Below are 24,452 nucleotides of genomic sequence, written 5' to 3' on the forward strand. Positions count from 1 at the left end.
AGCCACGTGGGTGATCAATCTCTGAGGCTCCACCTCACTGAGAGGAAGTCAGATTCGATTGTGGGGCGGTCGCTTTTGGTCCAACGTCACGTCGGACGATTCCGCGAGAGTGCCAGCCTGCCAGGAGATGCCTTCAGGAGTGTGCTGAGGTGCGCATGAGGACGGTGAAAAAAATCAATACTCTGACCTATCGCGATTTCCAGACTCCCTCATCCCCCTTGAACTCGGCCTGTCTTGCTGTTTTGGAGACTCCGCCCAGATTGCCTGTTCAAGTTTCGGCGCTCGTCGCCACTCCTGATACTTCACGGTTGTTTCCTGTCAAGCAAAACGACAAACAAGCAAGCGGCGGATGTCTTGATGCTTGTCAGTTGCCAAATCTTCAAACACGAGAAGTTTCGCGCAAGGGACTATTGCTGTCAAGCATCGCTTTCGAGGACAGAGGCACTGCGGGATCACGGGAAAGACAAGTCCTGCGTGGGATTTGAAGGACCCTGGAAGCTCTTGAGGTTCAAGTCTGCGAAGAAGCAGCGCATCCCCTTGCAACTAGCATGCTCGCAGGCACTGCTCCATTCTGCCTGTTAGTGCAGGCCAAAGTTATGTACGCAAAAATCATCCCCTCAACTACCCCTTCTAACAAATCGGTCAGTCGTGGTACATCACTCGAACAGCACTGAGCCCAACCATCTCATCCACACAAAGGGAAGGAACGGGCAGCCAGCATGCGACCGTCAGACATCACAAAGACAGTTCGCTTCTGAGTCGCACAACTTTTGCGCTCGATCAATTCGAGCTCTGCCCGCACCAAGCCCTTCCCAGACTGTCAATGGACTTTTCCTCGCCAAGTCATTCTCTCCTCGAGCGCCAGGTATTTGGGCGACTCCGGTCTCAGAACCATGCCACTATTGCCAAAAGACCTGCTCGGCCTCCCACCTAGTTTCATGGATCCCACACTCCCAGTCACATATGACCCTCCAGGTCGGTCGTCTTCCGAAGCCCACTCGCTCATCGTCCAAGCGCCATTCTTCGCACAGAAATGAGCCACACGGTGTGCGAGAGAGTGGGTGCGAATAATGAGGCGACGATTTCCGGAACGAGCAGATGGTCAACGACCTGGGAGTTAGGTATCATCAGGGACTCGGAGCCTTTGAATGTCACGTCGCTGTGGTAGCGAAGCTGGGGTACTATGTACGCATATCCGGTTGCTCTTTGGCCGGGCTTTTGTACTGGTATCAGATGCTCAGCGCCCCATCGCCGGGCGCATTGCCGCGGTGGACCGGATCGGCGAAGCCAATGTTGGCTGGTTGCTGCGAGAATTACTTCTGAGCTCTCCCAACAAGAGATCAACAGGTTTCGAAAGAAATCTTCCCGTCATTTAGATAGCTTGTCGCATTTGACAAAGTACCGATCGATAGGCTTAGGGAACGTATTATCGAATGACCTCTAGAAAGGTGGCCAAGGAGAAGGTGGCTGGTGCTGCTTCAGCCAAGGTAAGCATCGACGACGCTTCTTCCCTTAAGACCGATTGTGTCGGAGAAATAAACCGTACCCGTAGAAGTGCGGACACCTTCATTTTGTTTGGCACCATGGTTTGACCAAAAATGATGTGGGGGAGAATTATGAGCCCGATGGTTTGAGAGGTGTCAAAGAAGGTTTATGTTTCAGGAGGAAAGCGATTGCATCCGATCCCTAAGGGTTGAACTATGAATAATTTCCAGAAGGCAAATTTGGATCGAATCATCCATATTTGCGTCACCTTGGGCGTGAATCCACTCGGAGTGGACTTGTTTGATATTAGAGCCGACAAGTCTTCGAGGAAGGACGAATCTCCTCCTCCCTTCCCGTCAACTACGCCTACCATTGGTGATTCGATGTGATCGAAGAAAGTTGGCAATATCCTTGGGCCAGTGGTTGAGTTCCACATACCCGGCAGCTCGCGGCTACAACAACCAGTATTTGTCTGGCTATCTGGATGTTAGGCCGAGTAACCAAACAGCTCCAGGCCCAATGGCCTAGCTTCTTAATATGATCCAGCTCTCCCGATTTGACGAGCTTGTCCAATGCCTTGACGTAACCCCGTGCATGTTCTGCCACCAACCCTCTGTATGTCTCGCGCTGCATGTACTCGAACACCACATACCTAATCCAGGTTGCGAGCTTGACCCTGATAGTTCAGGCGCTCGTTAAGACCGCCTGCCGACGTCCTGGAGGGCAGTGGAAATTCAAAGCCGTGGCGGAGCGCGACATAGGTCCCATTGAACCCTGTGTCGTGACGGGTAAAGCTCCCATCAGACCGCCTCTCCGTGACCTGAATTGCCGAACCTCATCCATCGTTGTAGCTGCTTAGTGAAGACCTCCTATCTGTCTGGGATATATCTGCCTAGGGTTACGGTAGTTCTCGGGGTATTGGGGGAATTACCTGGTAATTACTCGCCTGAAGCCGTCAAAAAATCATGGAGTAGACGGAGAGAATGTTGTGAGTGATCACAGCTTAGGCCGGCGACCAGGGCATCGCATGCCACTTTTCCCACTTCCATGGCATGAAAGGTCGGCGAACACGGACGATGATGATTTATTTACCCAAAGGGTGGAAGATAGTAAGAAGCGGGTCACGGCCTCCAGGGCTAGGTCTGAGAAATGAGGGAAGGGCTCTCGCTACAAGCACTCTGCGGAGCGAGCAGGAAGGTGAGGCGCTGGTGTCACCGGTTGCGTTGTCGAACCATCGTTGGTTGATCAGAGTCGAGGTGCTCTTTGTTTGGTAAAGAAATCGCTCCTTTATAGCTGCCAGTACATCCATATACTGCTTGTGTGACTGCAAAGAATAGCGGTATGACCAAGTCATGTGCCTGTTGCGTCCCACTGATGCAAAAAATCACCAGCTGGCAGCTACAGGCAATAGAGTCCCCCAGACCCGGCAAGCTTCAATACTGAACAATGTCCATGAGGCGGAAACTTTGATACCCGGCGTGACTAGGCTGGCCTCGTGCGAAGTAAAGGACTTGGGGTTGTAGGAGAAGGCGAGGTGAGTCTGGAAAACCGGTCCGGCGAAGCTCGCGCTCTAATTTTGCGTGAACCCTTTTCTCGATCTTCCGTTGATGAGTTGTTAGACCTTTATACGGATCCGTACCCGGGCCAATAATTGTCAAGTTACAGTTTATCTGCGGGACTTCAAAAAGGGAGAGCTTATACACAGTAGACACACACAGTCTCATGTGTGCTTTTCAAGCATGAGAGACGCGCCCTTGCGCTGCGATCCATTTCCCGTCACGTTGCTGGATCAACTGGCTCTCGGGCAAGGTTTCAAGTGGGCCAGCCTGCTGAGAGCGGAACATGATTTGCTGCATCCTTGACCTTCATTGCGGACAAGCCCCACCACGTCTGATGTCGTATTATTCCCAGCGCCGCGGCTATCAACCTGGAAGCAATCCTCAGATCCTTTCCCGGATCCTCATTGCTGCTGAGGTGTCAAGCAATGCCGTAATTGAGAACGCACCGTCATAGCTCGGTATCTACTATTCATCATCTTACCAATTTCGCACCACTGCTGCCCACTCCCGCTTGCAGATCGACCTGAATAAATAAGGTACATAACCTCTGAGCGCCGTCGCATCTTGTCACTCCGCGCAAAGCTCGGCACTGAACGAATGTACGCCCTACAAGTACATGCCCGGGTACCTAATAAGCCTGCAGGACCACTCGCGATCTTCCAAGGCCCAGATTTTCGATCTGTACACAGCAACCGTCTATGACGTCCTCCCAAATACTCGGCCAAGAAAACAACACTACAGGATTTATTACACAATAACTTATTTCGCGAAGATTTTTGACTCGGTACTTCTCACTGCAGTCAAGACATCGCAGATACCCACATCTCGGCGCTAAGCCCCCTCCTGCTTGGCCCTCAGTGCTCCAGGATCAGCCCAGCAAGCCTGGCCCCAACCAGGCCCCTCGTTCGAGAAGCCTTGTCGCACTCGACAATCATACGAACACTCAACCCGCAAAAATCAATTCAATTCGAGAGCCGTGACAATAGATTCGCGATACCTGGCCACTGAAGGTTGGAAATCCCTATCTTGACGCGACCTCACACATAACCGGCCCCTGAACTTTCAGTCGCCAAACATCCGCAGCGAGCGACCCCTGCTCGTATCGCCTCTGGCCCGCCCCTGGGAAGTTGAGCGCAAACCGTCGCGCCGCAAAGTACGAAGCGACTGAGTTTCCCCTGACCAGCGGCCCGCTCCTCGGCGGCGATTCAAGTCTTGTTGCGCATTAACCTGCCATGACCAAGTATCTTGGGCGGCGAGAAGCTAATTGAGCTGTTCGAGACAGGCCTCGACTCTTCTACTGACGACGAGCCCCTCTATCCGACTCTGCCCTTCCCCACCGAATTCCGTAGACGCCGTTCTCGACAAAGGCTGCCACGAGCGCACGATCTGGCCTGCCGTCACCTACCCCGTTTTGTAGCTGCCGGTTACTCGATTGCGCACAATGAACGGAGCGCAACAAACGGACACTCTGGCAGAAAACCCGCAGCAGGGCGCGACAGCATCCCCTGCGCCTGCGAACGGCAACTCGGCGATAAATAAAAAGAGAAAGAAGGACGGTCTGAAGCCTATCATCACTACAGAGGGTCCTGGGTACGTGCATCGCGCTTTTTGCCCCGCTATAAGAATTGTCGATGTCTTGGTTCCTCTTTCAGCACCGTTTTCTAGAAGGCGGTGTTGCCGTCCCGTGGGCTGTGGTTTGATCTCCCCTCAACCTTCCTGGTTGTGAACCCATTGCGCAGCGCGTCGAGTACCTGGTGAGGTGGCGGGGTGCGACAGGTCGGCCATGGGACCCATAAAGCCATGAGGGGGATCGCAAGCCCCGTGCCCCTGTGCGCATTTGCTGCGACATCACACGAACACGGACGCATGGCTATTCGAAATCTGGCACAGCTTGAAGGAGGGGGACTGGCCTGCAGATATTCTTTGCGCCTCTGGCTCTAGTGAGCTTGTGGGCATTTCGCCTTGCGCCAACTCCCCGAGTCCGTTCCCCCCCTGTATTGCCCGCTTCCGATCTCAGCCCCGCCAGGGGTCGAAGCGACATGGACTCTGCTGCGGCTTGCTTCTAACCTGGAAGCCGATCAAACACCACCAACACAACACAACATTTCTTTACTTGTTCTTACCCGCCCCGCTGCGATTTCGCAGGCGACTTCCAAAGATGAAGACGATGCTAAAAACAAGGTCCCCGCTTTTCTCTTCTGCCCGCCCCTGCTCCATGATGCACTTGCTGTGGTTTGGGCCGCCGAGAGTTCGGCACCGTGCGACCAAAACCCCGCCACCTGCATGCCCCATCACAATGGACGTCCGGGTGTCAGGCGGTTGCCTGTTTTGCCTCGAATCACTGCCATGTCTGAACTAGACCATATGCTTACACGCCGGTTCTCTGCAGGGCTGCCCACCTAGCATCAGCCATGACGCATTCACCGACTTCGTCATCTTCACCAGAAGACGCTGCCGAGAACACCGCCGATGAAGAGGATTCCGAGGACTACTGCAAGGGAGGGTACCACCCAGTGACGATTGGGGAGAAGTTCAAGGATGGAAAGTACACAGTCGTGCGGAAGCTTGGATGGGGCCACTTCTCAACAGTCTGGCTCTCTCGAGACAACACAACGGGGAAGCATGTGGCTCTCAAGGTCGTACGGTCGGCCGCTCACTACACGGAAACCGCCATCGACGAGATCAAGCTTCTCAACAAGATTGTCCAAGCGAACCCAAATCACCCCGGCCGCAAGCACGTCGTTAGCCTGTTGGATTCGTTCGAGCACAAGGGCCCGAATGGCACCCATGTGTGCATGGTGTTTGAGGTGTTGGGGGAGAACTTGTTGGGACTGATCAAGAAGTGGAATCACAGGGGCATCCCCATGCCGCTCGTGAAGCAGATCACGAAACAGGTGCTCTTGGGGCTGGACTACCTGCATCGGGAATGCGGTATCATCCACACAGATCTCAAGCCGGAAAACGTTCTGATCGAGATTGGCGACGTCGAGCAGATTGTGAAACGAGTGGTGAAGAGCGAACCCAATGACAAGGAAAACAACAGGAACGGCCGCAGGAGGCGGAGGACTCTCATCACGGGCAGCCAGCCTCTGCCGTCACCCCTGAACGCAAGCTTCAACCCCAACTCGCTCTTCCCGTCCCCTGGCCCACACAGCCTCGGTCAGATGCTGCACGAAGGTGAGTTATCTTCTTGTTGTCGTCTTTGGCCCCTTTCACTGACTTCTATCTTAACAGGATCCAAATCAAAAGAGCCTTCACCCAAACGAGAAACAGACAACCCCGAGGAGGCACAAAAGCAGCGGGAGAAGACTGCCGATATCCTGACTAGGGAGGTGTCGGGCATCTCGCTGGACAAGACGGCCACGCCCCTCTCGACGACGGGCGAGAAGCGCAAGGCCGACGATATGCAGGCATGCGATATCATCAGCGTCAAAATCGCCGATCTCGGGAATGCGTGTTGGGTCAACCACCACTTCACCAACGACATCCAAACACGCCAATACCGCTCCCCGGAGGTGATCCTCGGTGCCAAGTGGGGGGCGAGTACCGACGTATGGAGCATGGCTGCTATGGTATGCGGACACACTGTTTTACCTACCTTCCGCTCTGACTGACATGGCCCCACCAGGTCTTCGAGCTCATCACAGGCGACTACCTTTTCGACCCGCAGTCGGGCACTAAGTACGGCAAGGACGACGACCACATCGCCCAGATCATCGAGCTCCTGGGGCCCTTCCCCAAGTCGCTATGCCTTTCGGGAAAGTGGTCGCAGGAGATCTTTAACCGCAAAGGCGAGCTGCGCAACATCCACCGGCTACGCCACTGGGCCCTGCCCGACGTCTTGAGGGAGAAATACCACTTTAAGGAGGACGAGGCCAAGCGCATTTCGGATTTCTTGACGCCCATGCTCGAGCTGGTGCCCGAGAAGCGCGCCAATGCGGGAGGCATGGCGAGCCACTCGTGGCTGGACGACACCCCCGGCATGCAGGGCATCAAGATTGACAAGGTTGAAGTCGGCAGCCGTGGGGAGGGTATAGAGGGATGGGCAAGCGAGGTCAGGAAGCGGTAGATGGCGGCTTTACACGAAATCTGTTCTAGATGTTTTCTCCGTCCGTCAGTTGCCGGGTTGGACGGTGGCCGGTCAGGCGCGCTTGGAGGTTTGTCAATCTCCCCCGCCCGGACTGTGGTCGTCGTGGTTTGGGCTGTCCCCGCCAGCTGCGGCAGAACTGGACAACGAGGGCCGGCAGAACAAGGGGGTGTCCAGGTCTTGACCTTCTTTCAGCTTTTCTTCCCCTATACGTTGACAACCTCTCCTCCTTCCGATGGTATAGCCTGTCAACCTACCCGTCTATTCTACGAAAATTTTGTCTGTTCTGTCCTGTTAAAACGAAGACGAGATTTTCCCCTGCCACTGTTTAATGTCCCCTCTTCAGTCCCCCAAACCATCTGGATGCTTTCTATGGCTGGGCATCATTCCTTTGGGAAAGAGAAGACATGCGACGTTTTTGGTCTCTTTGATGACATGATACATGTTAACACGATGAAACGTCTCACATCCATTTTCCCTGCATTTTGGCGGTCTGATATTTGGAGTACCAATGTCAATGCTTGATTTCTCTTGCTTTGCTTTGGTTGTTGATGACGATAATATAGGGATAGAACACATCTGGGTTGTTTCGCCCCTATTGTTTGCGGTCCTTGTGGTTGAAGCATCCCGGCCAATCGTGCTGTCTTTCGTTTCTGTTGTACCATGTCGCAGGTGGTACCGCATCCATAAGGCACATGTATCTCATCCGACTATAATACTTGTATCCATCATTCATGGGTTTGGCAACTCTCGCTCATCCGTCGGTTATACCGACGGTACTTGGTTGAAACTTGGACATACGCTCATGACTGTCTCGGTGGAGGTAATGAAAAGCATATCTCATTCTGTGCCGCCCGCCTGATCCTCTCATTATTCCGTATATTGTTTGTTTCCATTTTACATGGCGCTGAGGGCCCTGCCATGGTAAACGAGGACCCTTCCCCCTGACAACGGAGGAGAGCCAACGCCCCCCTAGTGATACTGCTTCCAAGGCCGTCCTAAAAATGAATCCCCATATCCGCCAGTGCCGAATGTAGGATCATACTTCCATGAAACACCCAAGCCTGCCGGCCCAATCTGTGCAGAATAAAATCCCAATTTCGTCAGTGGCTTGCTCTCCATCAGCATATGAGACAATGCCTACGGCAAAACCCCCCCTCTCGCATCACAGTCCCTCAATCACAGCTAGCGACGTCCTCCCTTCCCCTTCTGCGTGATCCTCCTGAAGGCTTCCAAGCCCGCAGACCCGACGGGCCGGAACTCTGGCGCGCCGCGGGACGCGTCGAACGTGCTGCGTGGGGCGATGGTGTAGCTCGCGGGCAGGCCGGCGGGCAGGGCGCGGTTAGTCTTCTTGATCTCGGGTGCCAGCAGGCGTTCGCGCTCCAGCTCGAAGCGCGTCTTGCCGCCCGCGGGCCGCTGGGCCAGTGTCATCTGCGAGCCGGACACGGCGGCTTCCTGGCGCTGGGCCAGCTTCGCGGCGCTGGTTTGGGGTGGGTGAGTTAGCATGAGGTGGGAATGAAAGAGGCTTGGTGGGAGAAAGGGGTGCTCACGCGAAGTCAAAGTCGCGAGTTTCAATATGCCGTTTCTTGTAGTCGTCCGTCCGCTTCAAAACTGGACGGCTCCATTCACCGACTAGGCGCTCGGCTATGCGCTTGATGCTGGGCTCGGGTCGTTTGCTTCTTGTATAGAAGTAGACGACTTTGCCGATACCGCTGCTCAGAAGCACCTCTTTGTTGATGGGTAGCTTGGCGAGGGCATTGAAAATGTCACGCTGGATATTGTAGGCCGGCAAACTGCCGTCATTCAATGGCTCGAGGAAATATTTGACCGACTGAAGCAGGTTGGTCTCGGGGTCGAGAACAGAGTCTTGAATGGAGGTTCGGTTGAGGAGGGCCGTGACTTGCGGGAGGAGTTTGAGCTTGTGGGTGGCAGCCATGCCCTTCTCGCGGGCCTCGTTGTCAGCCAAACAAGCCTTCTCCATCGCTACCTTTAAGTTCGCAATTTGGTCGTCAATCTCATCCTCGAGGTCCTGGATTATCATCAGTGAGCTGCATCACATAAAGATGGAACGACGAATGCCCATACGATATCGTCCTTCTTGCGCCTGCGCTTCGTCGGGTTCTTCAGAGCGTTATCCATAGCTCGCTGGATTGCCCGGCGCCGCCGCTCCTCGGGCGTGAGGTTCTCTTCATTTACTTGCTCCTCTTGCTCAGCCTCCTTCCTCGCAGCCCGCCGTTCACCGCCGGTAGCGCGTGCCTTTCTGGGTCTCCGCTCGCCGTCCTCCACATCGCCACCGTCATCAACCGTCGCCCGCGCTCGCTTCTTCGGCCTGCGGCCCTCTTTTGGCTTCTTCACGGTCTCGGCATCGGTCCGCTTGCGCTTGGCAGCCTTCAAAGTCTTTGCAACATTCTCGTCAATCTCGACGGGCCGCTCTTCGAGAGTGGGATCGTAGTCCTCGAACTGGTCTTCGTCAATTTCAGAGAGGATATCGGATTCCTTGTCGGAGTCATTGCCAGCATGGTCATGGCGTATATCTGTAGGCCTATCGTGCTGCTCCTCCTGATGGTTAGGTTCGGCCGGTGAGGCAGCCTGCGAGGAGGTGTCCGACATGGTGTTCTGAGTCGCGGCCCGTTTCGAATCAGCAACCGCGTCCAGTTTGCTGAATTGGCGATTGATGGATCTCCTGGATCAAGGAAATCGAAGTCGATGCAAGATGCAAAGAAAAGAGATGGTTGTCCAGTCGATTGCCGATCGTTTTTCAATCGTGAATACGTCTCTGGGATCGGGTACCTGTCGCTTTGATTGTTGCCTTCTGCAGGTGCTATCAGAAACCGCCTTCTCACAATCACAGTCGCGATTTGATTGAGAAATTTAGCCGCGAATCATCCGGCGCATGGCAGGGCGAGCAGGGTAACGTAACAAGGGTGGGCCAGTAAATCTTCCAGGACTGCAAGCCTTGTTTACTTCAGGAGAGTTGCCACCAACGACGCACCTCGTCGCGCCTTCTGTCACGGCATTGCCTTGTGAAAGAGAGAAAACGCGCCCAGCCCTTGCTGCCAGAACCGGCTGTTCTTCCACATTTTCCTCTCACATAGCTGATTACACCACTTGCTACGCCATGGAGCGCCGAACCTTCGAGGGCCCCATGGACTGGGAATACCAGTCGCAACCCCCTGTGGACCAGTCGAGTCCCTTTGCAAAATTCTCTCAGAAGCAGCCAGCATGTGAGTTCTTTTGGATACCTGCTACGATTGCGGGACCTCTGCCCTATTTACACAGCGACCCGTTCCAAATTTGAATTCCTACTTTGCTACCCACCGTCGAGTCACGACACATAGCGCATCAGGGAGGAGACTAACCAAGCGGCCACTTCGGTAGCGACGTTCAACTCGCCATCAAAACTCCGCTCGGCCAACCCAAATCCCTTCGCGTTCTCAGGCAACCCCAAAGGCTCACCAATCAAACCTCAGGAGCAATTTCGCCCCCCTCACGCGACATTATTCAGCCCTCAACTGCAGAGCAGGCCATCAGGTCCAGCATTCCGGAACCCCGCGTTTACCACCCCTCAGAAGCGTCTCGATGAAATTGTTTTCTCAGAATATTCCGGCGCGGAGACCAGCCCTGCCATGACCGATACATCAGAAATGCCACCGGATACCCCCGAGTACGACCGGGCGGACGAGGACTTTGGGAAGCTGACTCTCACACCATCTGCCGGAAAGACGCTGTTCAGCAAGACGTTGCTTCGGAATCATGCGTCGGGGCGTGGAGAGATACCGAGAGCGAATCGAGACAAGGTTCGGAAACGGAAGCGGACCCAAGGCGATAGGGACGTGGGCAGCGTCCGGCCCCGTCTTCCCCACGCCTCCGACGATTCGGACAGTGATTGGGAAGGGGAATCAGTCGCCGGGACGAAACGCATCAAGGACGGGAAGACGGGACGGCGGGGTTGGTTCAACAATTTCCTCTCGGCCGTGAGCGACCACCCGAGCGCGCCAGCGATCCTATCCAAATGGTTGCAGCTGGGGGTCAATGTCATCCTTCTCAGCATCGTTCTCTTCGGAATATTCGCTATTCTCACGCAGATAAGGTCCGATCTGTCTCACGCGAGCGAGAAAGCGCGGGCAGCCATCGTGAGCGAGATGTCAATCTGCGCCGAGAACTTCCGAAAAAATGGCTGCTCGCCGAGAGCAAATCGGCCGCCGGCGCTGGATGGACCCTGCAACGAATGGGAGGCGTGTATGAACCAGGACGCCTCGGCCGTAATGAAGGTTCAGATCTCGGCAAGGAATGTCGCCGAAATCATGAACGAGTTTGTTGGTGTTTTGACTTTCAAGACCTGGGTAAGTCGTCGCAGGATGCAGCTTCCCCTTCATGGCACTGACGATCCTCACCAGGGCTTCATCCTTTCACTTTTCCTGGTGGCAATCGTCGCTAGCAACGTCGGCTTTGGGTTTCTTCGAGAATCCACGCTTGCCCACCCAGCACGGCCGGCAGAGCCCCTACACTCGCCGCCCGCAGTGCCATCCCTTCTTGGATCAGCAGCGGCACACAACCCACAACAAGCGTATATCTGGGCTCCCATCAGCCAGACCCCTCGGCATGTTCGGAAGAATTACTTTGCCAACGATGTTACGGACTCGGAGGCATCGCCGGACCTGAAGATGATCTTGCCGCAGCAGACCCCTTCTGGGAGGAGAAGCCCTAGCAAGGGTGATAGGAGGCAAAGCCCCTCGAAGGGTTCGCGGGGGCGTAGCCCGACTAAAGGGTACTAGGGGTCATGAACAGATGTAGGACTCGTTGGGCGTGTTTGGCTTGTCACCATGTAACAACACATCATGTACTATCATTGGCTTCCTTTGTCCGGGTTGGTTGCGGTCAGTTGCGATTTTAGATACCGAAACATTTGGGTGGTGGAGTAGGTATGGCAATGGCACTGGGATGAAGATCACTTCGAGGAGCGCGTTCTTTTCTGAACTCAACACATTCCGCCTGTCTGTTTCTCCTAAGCGGATCGCAAGCCAACGACTCTCACAGCGTGAGGGGCTGCTCCTACCTAGCAGGCAGACGTCACAAGACACCTGAAGGTAGTGTAGACAGTAAGGTAAGCATTGCCGGAACAGGTTGCAGCTGCAGTGACATCCCCACCGGCATGTCCGGCACTTGTTTGTTGCACCATGTTCTGGAACATTTCGAACCACAAGAAATCGGATGGTGCCAAGGCTTGGCACGGGTGCAACGGCGCCGGACAAGAATTAAGCACTGGTGACCTGAGTGACGGACAGTTCTCTGAGTCCAGCTCGTGGTATTCGATGTTCCAGGCTTGGAACATGTTTAAGATAGATCTGGAGGAAATCACCAAATATCTCACCGTAGCTTAGTAAGACTTCAGGTAAGCTACCTATACGTATTTAGCAGCGGACACTGTGAGCTATTATAGTACGGAGTAGGCATTCTAGAGACCAGCCTACAGTTTCGTGAACGTTCCGGAATACAAGAGAAGAATGACAGGCCCTTTGCTTGCACACGGCTGGGTCGGACGACAGGGAGCTCAGATAGCGTTACAGTAGGTCATAGCTCCTATCCACTAGGGTCCAGAGCGGGGGTTCCTTCCGTATATCACAGAACTGTCATGGGAGGAATGAGTTAGGTAAGCTTCCACCTACCTTCCAGGTTAGTATCCTCCCCTCTTCGACGCGACTTCCTGCACACCTGCCGCCTCAAACAAAAGCCTTTCATCCAGATCGTCGCGGTTGTAAGCTGGCTTCGCTTTGGCGAGTTGGTCGCATCTGAACGCGCTGCGCGTCGTTCTCAGTTCGACGTCCGTTCTTCCCTCTTCCCTCGACTCCTTTCCAACTCGAATCACTACACAACGTGGAAGCTGCAGGCGGCATGGTTATGGAGAGCAGCTTTGACGACTGAGCTTGAGTCTGTCGTCCGCGAATTTTCAAAACAAATACCGCTTGTTAGTTATCCATCAGCCGTCGGCCGTGCTGAGCATCCGATAATCGCCTCAGAATTCCGAGGTCACTTGCGCGCGTCCCGAATCACCATTCCCATCTGTCATAGCTGCTTCCAAACCATGGTTGGGCCCGACGGCCAGCGCATCTCTCGAGTCAATTGTTGGATGCCGTCCGACGCAGGGACGCGCTGGATTTGGGCACATGGATCCGATGGAAACGACCCCGACGGGAGCCAATCCCCCGCCGCCTCAGCCACCACCACCACCAACTCCTCCTCCTCCCGCCCCAAACTTAGCTTCGGGCTCTACATTGGGCGTCATTGGTAGTGCGTCCAAGAGAAAGAGGGGTCCAGGTGTTGTGACACCCAATGCCTGTACTGAGTGTCGCAAAAAGCGTGCAAAGGTTCGTTGGTGATTCGCCAAAATCCGTCTGTCCGAAGCCATTGGCAGCCAGGATTTGAAGCTCACGTCCGTGTCTCGACTAGTGCGACGGACAGATGCCATGTAGTCGATGCAAGGCACAAAAGGACGTCGAATGCAGATACGAAATACCGGTCCGTCAGTCCAAGGAGACGCTGCGTACCGAGATCCAGCAGCTTCGACGAGCGAAACGCAACAATGACCAGATTATTGCCGCTCTCGTTCGTCCGGACCTCTGCGAAGAGGTGCTGACGCGTTTGCGCAACGGCCAGAGTGTGGAATCCATATCGCAATGGCTTGGGGGAACTCTGCCGGCGGGGAGCAACACGCTGCCCTCAATCAGTCGTCTGCTTAACCAGGGTAGCGTTGCCGCGCCGCCCATGTCCGGATACGTGCCTGCTCCTTCTAGCACCTACCCGCCACTCCCATCTGAATTGAGTACGGTTAGCCCCGTTCTGGGCCAGCAGCCGCACGGTATCCGGCAAGACGCCGAACAACTGAGCCCTTGGGGTGGCCAATTTTCTACTCAGAGCCATGAAGGCTCCCAGCCGGATGCAATGAATTGGAATCCGGAGGCCATCATGGACAGCCAGTCGCGCATTGGATCCTGGGTTGAAAGTCAAGCCGACAAGTCAGAGGTAGCTCGAGGGGGCGGTTTCGATCAGATCCTTCTCTCTTCGGTTCCCGAGATGAAAATTCCGCCCAGGACATGGACAAAACTAACAGACGATCCAGCGCTTGTTCAGCATCTTTTGGCTCTGTACTTCTGTTGGGAGTACCCCACGTTTGCTTCGCTCAGCAAGGAGCACTTTCTCAAGGATTTCATGGAAGGCCGGCCCCGGTTCTGCTCGTCCATTCTGGTCAACGCGCTACTGGCGCTGGGATGCCGGTTTTCGAGCAAGCCCAACACGCGGTCCAATCCGGACGACCCGCACACGTCGGGCAACCACTTCTTCAAGGAGTGTCAGCGCCTATTCTATCAGGAGCAAAACCACCACAAACTAACCACCATTCAAGCCCTGGGTATCATGTCGATAAGGGAAGCAAGCTGCGGCAGGGACTCTGAGAGCTGGTATTACGCTGGCCAGAGCATGCGGCTCGCCATCGAGATGGGACTGCATCGGCTGCAAGACGATTCCATGGAAGATGATGAGAGCGCGGTCCAGACAGCCACCTTTTGGGGGGCATTCGCTTTAGATCAGTAAGCGCCCACCGCCGCAAAGCTAGCTCTCCCGGAGACCGTGGTTGTATGGTGCAATTCCTAATTGACGGGTCAGCGCATGGTCTTTGGCAACCGGGTCACTTCCCCAGTGTTCCTGCTTACCTCGCTTACCACCCAAGCCGGCGATAATAGACGACATCGAAGCATCGTTGTGGATTCCTTATACCGACGACGGTGAGAAGACCCTAACCATCTATTCTCGTGTTCCGGACACTAAGTCTCCAAACAGGCGCACCACTACAGCGGTCTTGCGAGCAACCCTCCCATGTCCGCTCCGTGTACAAATGCTTTTGCGGGCTGAGCGAACTGGTTCATCAGTCCTTATACATACTTTATTCTCCGGGCCGGCCACTCATGAGCAGAGACCTGCTCACCATCTACACCCAATACCTGAACTGGTACGACAGAATACCCGAGGTTCTGCGGCTAGGCCACAACTTCACTCCGGCCGTCTTGTTTGCGCAGTGAGTTCCACAAGCTCTTCTCTTGATTGCTCTGGGGCCGTTTCTGGCCTCGTGGACCCCGTCATCCTGACATTGGAGGGCAGCATGTACTATCACTTCGCCATCTTGTCTCTCTTCCGACCCCTCATCAAGCTGCGAATCATCGGGTCCAGCATAACTCCACGTGATGTCTGTCTGCAGGCAGCTGATGCCATCACTGGCCTCCTGCGCTCGTATGCGCAACTCTACACGTTGAGACGGACGCCATCGTTTGTTCCGTACTTTGTCCTCACATCGTCCATCATGCACCTCGCTATCGCAGCAGCGGACTTCAACTCTCGAGCCTATGAACAAGGCAATGCACCGGCCAAGCTGGACCCACACGCCGCCGACGCCCTCGCCCGGGGAATTGCGGACCTGACCGAGATGGCACCTTGCCATCATTTTGCAGAACAAGCACTAAACATACTCCGATTCCTAGCCAAGAAGTGGAACATCGACGTGGATATCGTAAAGACGGGCGGGGATGAGCGCGTCCAGGTGGCGTTGCCTGATCCATACCGGGCTACGCGACCCGTAAGCACCAGTCTCAACTTCTTCGCGCCGAATTTCGTGGAATCCGACATGACCAGTACATTGGCCTACACAACACCGTCCACTGGCCAGGGCAAGAAGATTGCCGGCGCATCCGAGGAGGCGGCACATATGGCCGAAGATATGGAGAACCCGCTGTTTTGGCCCTTCCCCATGCAAGGCCGTCCCATATTGCCAGCCGGAGCAGAATTAAGGGAGGCCGGGTTTGAGTTCATTTAGGAGTCTTCATGTGGCCGAGGTCGCAGTGGCCTCATCACAGTATCTGTGCCATCTACTGACTGATTGCCCGTACCAAATGGTGAAGAACTACTCAGGGGACGGAGGCAAAGACCGGCTATCTGGTTCTACGGATCTGTGCGGATTTTGTGATCAGGAGGATCGCTCGAGGAAGGGCATCGACATACAAGAAACATGAAAGGAGTTTGAGACAGGGCGGCCCATTCTTTTGCAAGATATAATCATGGCATGTCCCGGGGAGGTACTGGGATTGGATTGGGGGCCTCTACGGATTACGGTTGACGTTGTATTTCGCCTCTCTACCCTGTCCTCGATACCCCTTATACTACTCGAGAGGAAACAGTATTGCTTTATTAGGGCAGCGGGCAAGAAATGGCTGGGTGAGGAGCAATGAGGACAAGTTCACATGCCATCCCGCGCTTCCCTCTGTGGTGATGTCGGCCAAACTAGGGGGTAAGGCTGGGCAGGCTCGAAGCGTTCCATGAGGTCTGTGGATAGGCCCTTCTCTGCTCTCAGGGGAACTCGTTCGATGCTGACTGCCTTTCTTCGCTGCACAACAGCAAGCACAAAAATTGAAAAGGAGAGAGACAACCGATCCACCAGGATGCCCGATTCCAGAACCATTGAGAAGCCAAACCGGTGGGACTGAAGTGTTTCCACCCCAAAAAGGAGTGTTGGCATTAATTGGACATTTGGAAAGCGGATCGGACAGAATCAACATCCCTGACCCACAGCGACGGAAAGATAAGATCCGATCTCGATTTTCTCACCTCAGATGACCGCGGTGGCCGAGGCAAGCAGCTGAGCGGAGTAAACGAGCCTCTTCAGTCAGGACGGCGCAGCCAGGCGAACTGCACAGTTTGTTCGACGGTTCGAAGGTAATGCACGAAAACAAACAACTGCCAAGCTCCAACCCAGCGACACACCTCACTCGGCGCGTGCTGATTGGGCGCCTAGCTACAGGGCGTCTTGTTTCGAAACGCTGTTCCTGGGCTGCGTTTCAGGTGGAACAAGGGGTGTCCTAGGCCAATCAGCGGCTGCTGGGTCTTCCATCGCGTGGTAGCAGGCGATCTGCCGCACCCGAGTCTTCAGTTTTGGCAATGTTGCTTTGCTTCAAGATTGTCTTCCAGGTTGTTACTCAACAGAAGTTTGGACAGCTGGGTGTGCCAGGACAAGGCATGGAAATCGACTGTTCGCGGCATTGGGCCTGCGCCGCCGGCGGACGCTTTTTATCCATGCACAACACTCCCTCCCGGCCACCCCCGACCCCGACCTGCGCCGCGCGCTGCATCCCTGAGCCCTCCCCGCCTGCTCCCCCTGTTCCATTTCGATTTCCTGCGGTCTCGTATTATATTCCTGATTGTGTCTCGCACTGCACGTTGGGCTCGCTTCGGTGCATCTGAACTTCTTCGTTTCTTCATTTTGTCCGTTTTTCGCACTTTGGTGGTTGCTCTGCCCGTGATGGAGAGCTGACGGCGTTGGACTCATGCCGGGAGCACCTCCTTCACCCTCTTTGAACTTAGTACCTACTACTCCTTTCTTTTGACCTTGCGACCTGTCCGTTTTCCCCCCACTGGGCCTTTTCGATCCCGAGCTCAGGCTGGGCTGAGACTCGGGCCGCTCAGCACTCTCTTTTCTTTCTTTCATTCACTCACATACGTAGCTTACATTACTTGGTCTCGCCATGGATCCTTTCCATGATCCGCCTCCCGACAGCCTGGCGGCCGCCCGACTCCATGTTCAGGCCCTCACCGAGTGTGGATTATCCCGCGAGGCGCTCCTGCGTGCCCTATTGGAGAACTACGAGGATGGTAAGAGCCGATGGCTTTTGGAGAGGAATTGGGCGACTGACGCAGAGCAGGAGAGGCACCACCGGCGGTAACGTTGGAGGCGGGCTCTCCGCAGCAGGCTGCGCAGCAGGGACAGCAGCCGGCTCATCAGGGGAAGATGCCCTCACATGGAAGTTTCAACACTAGGTTATCCATTTCCACGACGAGCTCCCATTCATCCGGAAGGGCAAGTGTTATGTCCACGGCAACATCGATGAGCTCGGTGTCATCCCCAGGCGGGCTTGGGACTGGCGCTCCGGAAATCGCTGCGCCGCCGCCATTGCCTCCGCCGCCTGCGCCGCCCATCAAGAGCAACAACAGGGGGAGCTCCAAACCGCGAGGGACTTATTGGTGCACCTTCTGCGACGTCGACTTCCAACGCAAGTTTGACTGGAAGCGGCACGAGGACGAGTTCCACGAACGCTATAAACGCTACCCTTGTCCAAATTGCAACCGCATCTTCTGGGGCGCCAACACGTTCAACCAGCATCACAAGAACGCCCATGGCTGCACGACGTGCCCACATGCTGACCGGGTGGTGAAATATACACAGAAGAAAACAGCCTGGTATGTTTTTCGTTTGCTTCCCTGGCCCGGAGGCTCTGTGGCCGGTGCCTTTGCATGATGCCGCCTTCACCGCCAGCTCACGCAGACCGACTGGAAGCTGACTTCTCGGCAGGGCATGCGGCTTCTGCGGTGGATTTCTTGCGAGCCGTGACCGCTACTTCGACCATGTCGCCCGCCATTACGAAGACGGCTGCAACAAGTCGCACTGGAACCACTCACTGGTCATCTACGGCCTCCTGCACCAGCCATCCATCAGCCAAGCATGGAAAGAACTCGACGCCGAACTCTACGGCCATCTGCCACGCAACCAGCAGCCCCTGTTCGAATGGGATCACGACTTGACGGGCCATGCACAGGGCTTTCTCGAGGGCGAAAACCCGGGGAAGCTGCAGGATCTGCTCGAATTCTTCAACGAGGGCCGTGACGACCCGAAACTCCTTGCTCGCCTCGCGCACGAGTCGGCCACCATCAGGCTTCGTAACGAGGTCCGGCCAACGGCTACGCCGATCCCGTCAGCTGCCTCGCCCAATGCACGACCCACCTCAGAACTGCCGAAGCAGAACAAAGTGTTAAAATCATTGCCTTCAACGAAACATACGTCCACGCCCCAGGCAACACGGGGCCCGTCACCATCGTACGACGACGGACCGTTACTGAAGAGGCAGCGTAGCCTCGCCCTCATCCCCGACACGTTCCCGAAGAATAACCCTTTCTTTTCCCAATCCCAGCAACACTCACAGCCGCACACGCCGCAGGAGGCAATAGCAGCCTTTCCACAACCGATGATGGGAACGGCAACGGGGGGATTTTATGATTTGACAGCGACGCACGTCCATCCGCACATGCAAACGCTCATGTCGCAGATGACGCCACAGCAACAGCAGCAATTACACGAACAGGAGCAACAGCAGCTACAGCAACCTCAGCAACAACAACAATCACAGCAACAGCAGCAGGTGCAGAATCTGATGGTGCCGTTGAATATCTACGACGACTGGAGCTCCATGGCCGGAACGGTAGTGGATGATTCGATGTTTACGAGCGCCATGGCTATGTGGCAGCCACCGGACTTGGGGAGGGGACATGCCGGGTCAAGCGGATGAGGCGGGATTCTCGGCGGGCTTAGCATTCACTTCCTCTTCCCTTCCTTGAAGGTGACGGGAATTTAAAAGGGCATGACGAATTGCTGCTTTGTTTATCGCCAAGTCAGCGCTTCCAAAAACAGAAAGGCTAGAGGCCTTGCGGAACCTTCATCCTGTCGGTTTCGCGACATCATCATCTCTTTTCTTCTTTTCCCTTCAATGCTCAACGTGAGCAGAACATTACCAGTCGGATTTGACATTCTATGTCCCAGGGGACCTCTGGTAATGCTGTATATATACATAAATACATTTACACGGGTGATGATGGACTGGGACCGGGAACTAGCGCCGGGGTGGGCTGGCGGACGGTCATCCTGGGTGAGACGGTTGGGTGCAAGAGGAGCACGGGAATTCAAGCGATTCCTGTGTTGTGACATGGCTGTTGGAGTCAAGAGGGAGCAGAACCGAAACAATTCCATGCTTCAGAGCAAGAATCTGAGCTCAATTCGTCCTCACAGTATGCCCTTGACTGCCTCTTTTAGTTGCACTGCACTTCCGCCCTCGCTCAGCCAAGATCACATGGAATCCGAAAACAACCACCTCAGATAGCGTCCGTGCTGCCCAGACAGTCGATCGTTGCCCCATCGATCTGCCCGATCCGAAGCTTGACCAAGCCCTGCAGGGGTGTGGCTGGCCGTGGCAGTGGAACCTGAAGCCAAACGCGGAACTCAGGTTCATCAATGATCAACCCCCCTTGACACTCGGGAGGTCATCTGCATGACAGAACCAGCATGACGGGACGCGGGTAAGGCTGTGTCTGGTGGACCCCGTGTTTTCAGGTTTACATCCACGCGGGTGTTTGATTCATCAACATCCCTGCTTGCAGCAAGCTTTGCTCAGATGCGCATCGGTTCAAGTTGGCCCTGGTGTCATCCGAGCCAGAGCCTTGTTTGTGGACCGACGTATGGATGCTTGGCCTGGCGAATCAGCATCGCGCAGTCGAGGGGATCTCGAGAACCGGTTCACCTGATACCTTGACTTTATCCAGGGTTCCCGAAAGACAAGCAATTGTGGCAGTTGTTGACGAGGATCTGAAGTTCACGCGTGTAGTGGGGGATCAGGGTTGAACTCGTCCCTGCCCCAGGCACTTATGGAGTATAGCTTAACTGGTCCATCTATGTACTGAGCAAGGCTTCAGTCTCTTCCGTGCGGAAGTAGGAATGATTCAATTCTTACTTTTCGGCAATCTATGGCATATAATCCAACGCAAGTACCTTAGTTACTCTTACTCATTCATATATGGTCCATATGTCATACAACTTCCCACCTGCCTGCTGTCGAACTCGAACTTCCCTACGTTACATCTTTGTTGCCCTTCATTGACCACTTCCTATCCTGCCCATCTCAGTTTGTCACGCAGTATCAAGCTGCCAATGCCTACAGAAATGTCCGCGATGAAGACCCAGGCTGCAGCAGAGACAGGTCCTAGAGGTGTGTACTTCATACCCTTCCGTTTAGGCGCCTCCGGGGCCGTTATCTTCCTTTCCAACTCTTCCCTCGAGTGCGAGCAACAGCCAGACTGAACACGAAGAGCATAGCCAGCAACAGCTTTATGAAGATTGAAACATGGCAATCCCGGCCATCAACAGCCAGCTCAGGCACAAACCAGAATCAAGACCCGTGTGTCTCTATTCTCTCAACCGCTGGCTTCAGGAGAGCAGGAGTGACCAGCCGTGGTGTCTAACAAACCTGCGCGGGCTTCAGTGTCAGACTGTGGAATACCCTGGCAACTCAAGTAGGAGGTGAAATGTGGTGTAGGAGACAAGGGTTACACCTTTCGAACAAAAGCCTGCAAAACCACCTATGTACATGTAGGGGAATTAAGATAAGATGTTCCATGCGGCTTCCATTCTTGATAACTACAGTTCAAGTTCAATGTATTCGTAAGTGGTACCGTACATGTAGTTTACCATTCTCTTATCCCTGGTCTCGGAGCAAGGTCAAGGAATATTTTCTTCGACTTTGTTCGATGAGATTGCCGCGGTGACTTTCATCCTCAACCTTATGACTTGTACCTCCTCAAGTAAATGTAGCAGGGAGACTCGGGGACAAACGAGGAGAACGACAGAGTCAACCCCGCGGTCCATCGATTAGTCATTTCCTAGTGACAGTATCAGTCCTGACACGGTTCGGTCAGTCCACCTTTTGGGGCCGCTGGCATGCTTCAATTTTGAATTGAGCCATTGCGTTGCTGGAGGGCAAGCAGTCTTACATGTTCCTATTGGCCAGTGAGGATACTACTCATCCCGATAATTAGCATCCGGTTTCAACGGCTCAGCCATCTCACATTTGTCCGTTCTCCCGGGCCCCTGACGTGTACTTCAAGATGAGCTTGGGTAGGGGTCAGCCTTGCGTCTCGGCAATGCTACGTTTCCAGGGTCCAATGCATTCTCAGTCAGCATGCCCAGTGCAGATTTTCTGCGTGGCGCTCAATAGAAGCGACTGTAGCCTTTTGATTCGACAACCAGTTGTTTCTCAATTGTGGCCGGCGTCGGCTGCACGCACCATGCCTTTTGGGACCACAACAGACCAGGTTCCCCCCTTTTAATCCATCTTGGGTTCGACGAGATGCGACTCACAACAGGTATATAAAGACGCTATGCCCTGGTGGGGTTTCTCTGAGGCTCTCCGACCGATCAGACTTTGGTTGAGCCTCAGAGTGCCTACACACAATGCTGGGCTGCATCTTCTCATCTTTCCTGCTCACCGCAACGGCGGTGGGGGCACAGGAGTCTCAACTGCTGCCTAATGGTCGGCAGTACGACTATGTGAGCCAACGTCAACCAAACCAACCGCCCAAAGCCTGGACTAACCGTATGTCAGATCGTTGTCGGTGGCGGCACGGCAGGAATTGCCCTGGCGACACGGCTGAGCCAAGGACTGAAGAGCGCCAGCATCCTCCTTATCGAAGCCGGTCCGGCCGCCCTTCACGAGGACGGCATCAACGTCCCTGGCCTGAAAGGTTCGACCCTAGGCGGCAAATACGATTGGAGCTTTACCACGGTGCCGCAAACCCACCTCAAGAACCGCACCATTTTCACCCCGCGCGGCCGCGTGCTGGGCGGCACGTCAGCCATCAACCTCCTCACCTGGGATCGAGCGGCAGCAGTCGAGTACGACAACTGGGAAGCCGTCGGCAACCCGGGATGGAACTGGGAGACGATGACGGCCGCCATGGAAAAGGCCGAGACGTACGTAGGGGGTCCGCCCGGGTCCGGCGCGTCGGGTCCTATCGAAGCTGTCATCAACCGCGTCGTGCCCGTGCACCAAGAGTCTTTCATCCCCACAGTCAGCAACAACTTCCCGATTCCCTTTAACCCGGACTCGCTCCAGGGCAACCCGATCGGGGTAATGTACCAGCCCGAAAACATCGCCCCCGCCTCGTACAACCGCTCCTACAGCGCCAATGCCTACCTGCCCCTGGCCGGCGGCAACCTCGCCGTCCTGACCAACACCCAGGTAACCAAAATCAACTTGTACAAACCACCACTCCGCCGCCTCCACCGCGCGACGGGCGTCGTCCTCGCAAACGGCACGTCCATCACGGCGCGGCGCGAGGTGATCCTCTGCGCGGGCGCCATCCAGTCGCCGCAGCTGCTCGAGTTGTCTGGAATCGGGCAGCGGGGGGTGCTCGGTGCGGCGGGCATACCGCAACGGGTGGACCTGCCGGGCGTGGGCGAGAACTACCAGGACCATTTGCGGGTGCAGGTGTCGTACCAGCTGAAGGACGAGTTCCTGGCCGGGGACGAGATCAACACGAACGCTACGTTTGCCGCGGAGGAGTGGGCCAAGAGACTGAGGGGGGAGCCCGGGTTTTACGATGATACTGGCGGCGGCTACGTGTTTGCCGATTGGAAGCGGGTGGTACCTGGCGGGGATGATAGCGCTTTGGTCGGACTGGCGAGGGCGGCGGTTGGCGGGTCGGCGGATGTGGGGCACCGGAAGAAGTTGGAGATGTTGGACGATGCGAGGGTGCCGCAGGTCGAGGTGATCTTTTCGGATGGGTATACCGGTGTGAGGGGATACCCTCCGGTCGGGTCCGAGTTGTACGGGAGGGGTTTCTTTTCGCTGATTGCGGGCCTGATGCACCCGCTGAGCCGCGGCAGCGTGCACATTGACCCGGCCAACCCTGGTGGGAAGCCGGTGATTGATCCCCGGTTTGTCGACAATGAGTATGACATGGCGGGGTTGGTTGAGATACTCAAGTTCTGCCGGCGGATTGCGAGGGCAGAGCCACTGCGGTCGGTGTGGGTGGCCGAGTATGAGCCCGGCGAGGGGCTAGTGCAGACTGACGAAGACTGGAGAGAGTATATCCGGAACACTACGCTAACCATTTTTCACCCGATGGGCACGGCGGCCATGCTGCCGAGGAAGGATTGCGGTGTGGTGGACTCGAAGCTGATAGTGTACGGGACGGCGAACTTAAGGGTGGCTGACGCGAGCATCATCCCGGTCGAGATGTCGGCTCACCCGCAGACTGCAGTTTATGGCATTGCCGAGCGGGCGGCCGAGATCATCATCACGGCGCACCGCTGAAGAGCTGTTCATAGTTGGATGGTGTCATTTTTGCTTTGCCAGCTTGCGATTCAACAAGAATGAGCCGACCGATAATACTGTCACTCAAGACAGAACCAGAAACGTTATACAGAACACTCTGTCCGGCATGGGCGAATAGGCGGTATGGGCAACGCTTGGTGCCGTGATGTTGATGTTGCGGCTCGGTGTCGACAGAGCTTGAACCCTGCCTGGTATTGAGCTTGCATGGATGGATGGAATTTATTTCGCCCGGAGGCGCGAAGCCTAAAGGGCCTTGGCACGCTAACTACATCCAATTCCTTGACGTTCAACCATCAACTCGTACAAGCCCTCTACTCTCTCCCCTTTTCTCACGCCACCTGTTGCCTC

At 55.2% G+C, this 24,452-nt stretch overlaps 8 protein-coding genes across 8 annotated transcripts; 6 read left to right on the forward strand and 2 right to left on the reverse strand.

Annotated features, from left to right (window-relative positions):
• The first annotated feature begins 1,859 nt into the window (after positions 1-1,859).
• On the forward strand, positions 1,860-2,774 carry N657DRAFT_650318 (uncharacterized protein). Its single transcript, XM_062793912.1, has one exon. The coding sequence runs from the start codon at positions 2,117-2,119 to the stop codon at positions 2,342-2,344; it is 228 nt and encodes a 75-aa protein (XP_062643122.1). The 5' UTR covers positions 1,860-2,116; the 3' UTR covers positions 2,345-2,774.
• Positions 2,775-5,455: 2,681 nt separating this feature from the next.
• Positions 5,456-7,113, forward strand: N657DRAFT_684554 (kinase-like protein; the record flags this gene model as incomplete). The annotated part of the gene is made up of 3 exons (XM_062796691.1): positions 5,456-6,221; positions 6,279-6,616; positions 6,673-7,113. 3 exons carry the CDS (start codon positions 5,456-5,458, stop codon positions 7,111-7,113), a joined length of 1,545 nt encoding a protein of 514 aa, XP_062643123.1.
• Positions 7,114-7,824: 711 nt separating this feature from the next.
• On the reverse strand, positions 7,825-10,070 carry N657DRAFT_627032 (uncharacterized protein). Its single transcript, XM_062790807.1, has 3 exons — positions 9,217-10,070; positions 8,682-9,160; positions 7,825-8,611 (listed from the first exon to the last, which is right to left on the reverse strand). Exons 1-3 carry the CDS (start codon positions 9,739-9,741, stop codon positions 8,317-8,319), a joined length of 1,299 nt encoding a protein of 432 aa, XP_062643124.1. The 5' UTR covers positions 9,742-10,070; the 3' UTR covers positions 7,825-8,316.
• A 16-nt stretch (positions 10,071-10,086) lies between these two features.
• Positions 10,087-12,199, forward strand: N657DRAFT_650322 (uncharacterized protein). The gene is made up of 3 exons (XM_062793913.1): positions 10,087-10,355; positions 10,510-11,474; positions 11,529-12,199. The coding sequence occupies exons 1-3, from the start codon at positions 10,250-10,252 to the stop codon at positions 11,904-11,906; spliced, it is 1,449 nt and encodes a 482-aa protein (XP_062643125.1). The 5' UTR covers positions 10,087-10,249; the 3' UTR covers positions 11,907-12,199.
• Positions 12,200-13,295: 1,096 nt separating this feature from the next.
• Positions 13,296-15,991, forward strand: N657DRAFT_659105 (uncharacterized protein; the record flags this gene model as incomplete). The annotated part of the gene is made up of 5 exons (XM_062794955.1): positions 13,296-13,496; positions 13,579-14,714; positions 14,791-14,909; positions 14,965-15,199; positions 15,283-15,991. The coding sequence occupies 5 exons, from the start codon at positions 13,296-13,298 to the stop codon at positions 15,989-15,991; spliced, it is 2,400 nt and encodes a 799-aa protein (XP_062643126.1).
• Positions 15,992-16,936: 945 nt separating this feature from the next.
• N657DRAFT_262391 (uncharacterized protein) lies at positions 16,937-17,866 on the reverse strand. Its single transcript, XM_062786496.1, has one exon. It carries the CDS (start codon positions 17,654-17,656, stop codon positions 17,144-17,146), a length of 513 nt encoding a protein of 170 aa, XP_062643127.1. The 5' UTR covers positions 17,657-17,866; the 3' UTR covers positions 16,937-17,143.
• Positions 17,694-19,508, forward strand: N657DRAFT_684559 (uncharacterized protein; the record flags this gene model as incomplete). Its single annotated transcript, XM_062796692.1, has 3 exons — positions 17,694-17,820; positions 17,871-18,405; positions 18,518-19,508. The coding sequence occupies 3 exons, from the start codon at positions 17,694-17,696 to the stop codon at positions 19,506-19,508; spliced, it is 1,653 nt and encodes a 550-aa protein (XP_062643128.1).
• A 2,563-nt stretch (positions 19,509-22,071) lies between these two features.
• Positions 22,072-24,395, forward strand: N657DRAFT_693827 (GMC oxidoreductase). Its single transcript, XM_062797244.1, has 2 exons — positions 22,072-22,315; positions 22,371-24,395. Exons 1-2 carry the CDS (start codon positions 22,220-22,222, stop codon positions 24,081-24,083), a joined length of 1,809 nt encoding a protein of 602 aa, XP_062643129.1. The 5' UTR covers positions 22,072-22,219; the 3' UTR covers positions 24,084-24,395.
• The last annotated feature ends 57 nt before the right edge of the window (positions 24,396-24,452 follow it).

This window comes from Parathielavia appendiculata (genome assembly GCF_033297405.1).
Source record: "Parathielavia appendiculata strain CBS 731.68 unplaced genomic scaffold N657scaffold_28, whole genome shotgun sequence".
NCBI classification, from domain to species: domain Eukaryota; kingdom Fungi; phylum Ascomycota; class Sordariomycetes; order Sordariales; family Chaetomiaceae; genus Parathielavia; species Parathielavia appendiculata.

What these genes read in the sequence shown, in the direction of transcription:
- N657DRAFT_262391 (XM_062786496.1), bottom strand. Translation starts at nt 17,656, where the DNA reads ATGAAAGAAAGAAAAGAGAGTGCTGAGCGGCCCGAGTCTCAGCCCAGC.
- N657DRAFT_693827 (XM_062797244.1), top strand. Translation starts at nt 22,220, where the DNA reads ATGCTGGGCTGCATCTTCTCATCTTTCCTGCTCACCGCAACGGCGGTG. An exon ending in ATGGTCGGCAGTACGACTAT is followed by an intron (nt 22,316 to 22,370) that starts GTGAGCCAACGT and finishes ACCGTATGTCAG; the next exon opens with ATCGTTGTCGGTGGCGGCAC.
- N657DRAFT_650318 (XM_062793912.1), top strand. Translation starts at nt 2,117, where the DNA reads ATGTACTCGAACACCACATACCTAATCCAGGTTGCGAGCTTGACCCTG.
- N657DRAFT_627032 (XM_062790807.1), bottom strand. Translation starts at nt 9,741, where the DNA reads ATGTCGGACACCTCCTCGCAGGCTGCCTCACCGGCCGAACCTAACCAT. An exon ending in GGCGCAAGAAGGACGATATC is followed by an intron (nt 9,161 to 9,216) that starts GTATGGGCATTC and finishes ATGATAATCCAG; the next exon opens with GACCTCGAGGATGAGATTGA. An exon ending in ACTCGCGACTTTGACTTCGC is followed by an intron (nt 8,612 to 8,681) that starts GTGAGCACCCCT and finishes ACCCCAAACCAG; the next exon opens with CGCCGCGAAGCTGGCCCAGC.
- N657DRAFT_650322 (XM_062793913.1), top strand. Translation starts at nt 10,250, where the DNA reads ATGGAGCGCCGAACCTTCGAGGGCCCCATGGACTGGGAATACCAGTCG. An exon ending in CTCTCAGAAGCAGCCAGCAT is followed by an intron (nt 10,356 to 10,509) that starts GTGAGTTCTTTT and finishes CCACTTCGGTAG; the next exon opens with CGACGTTCAACTCGCCATCA. An exon ending in TTTTGACTTTCAAGACCTGG is followed by an intron (nt 11,475 to 11,528) that starts GTAAGTCGTCGC and finishes GATCCTCACCAG; the next exon opens with GGCTTCATCCTTTCACTTTT.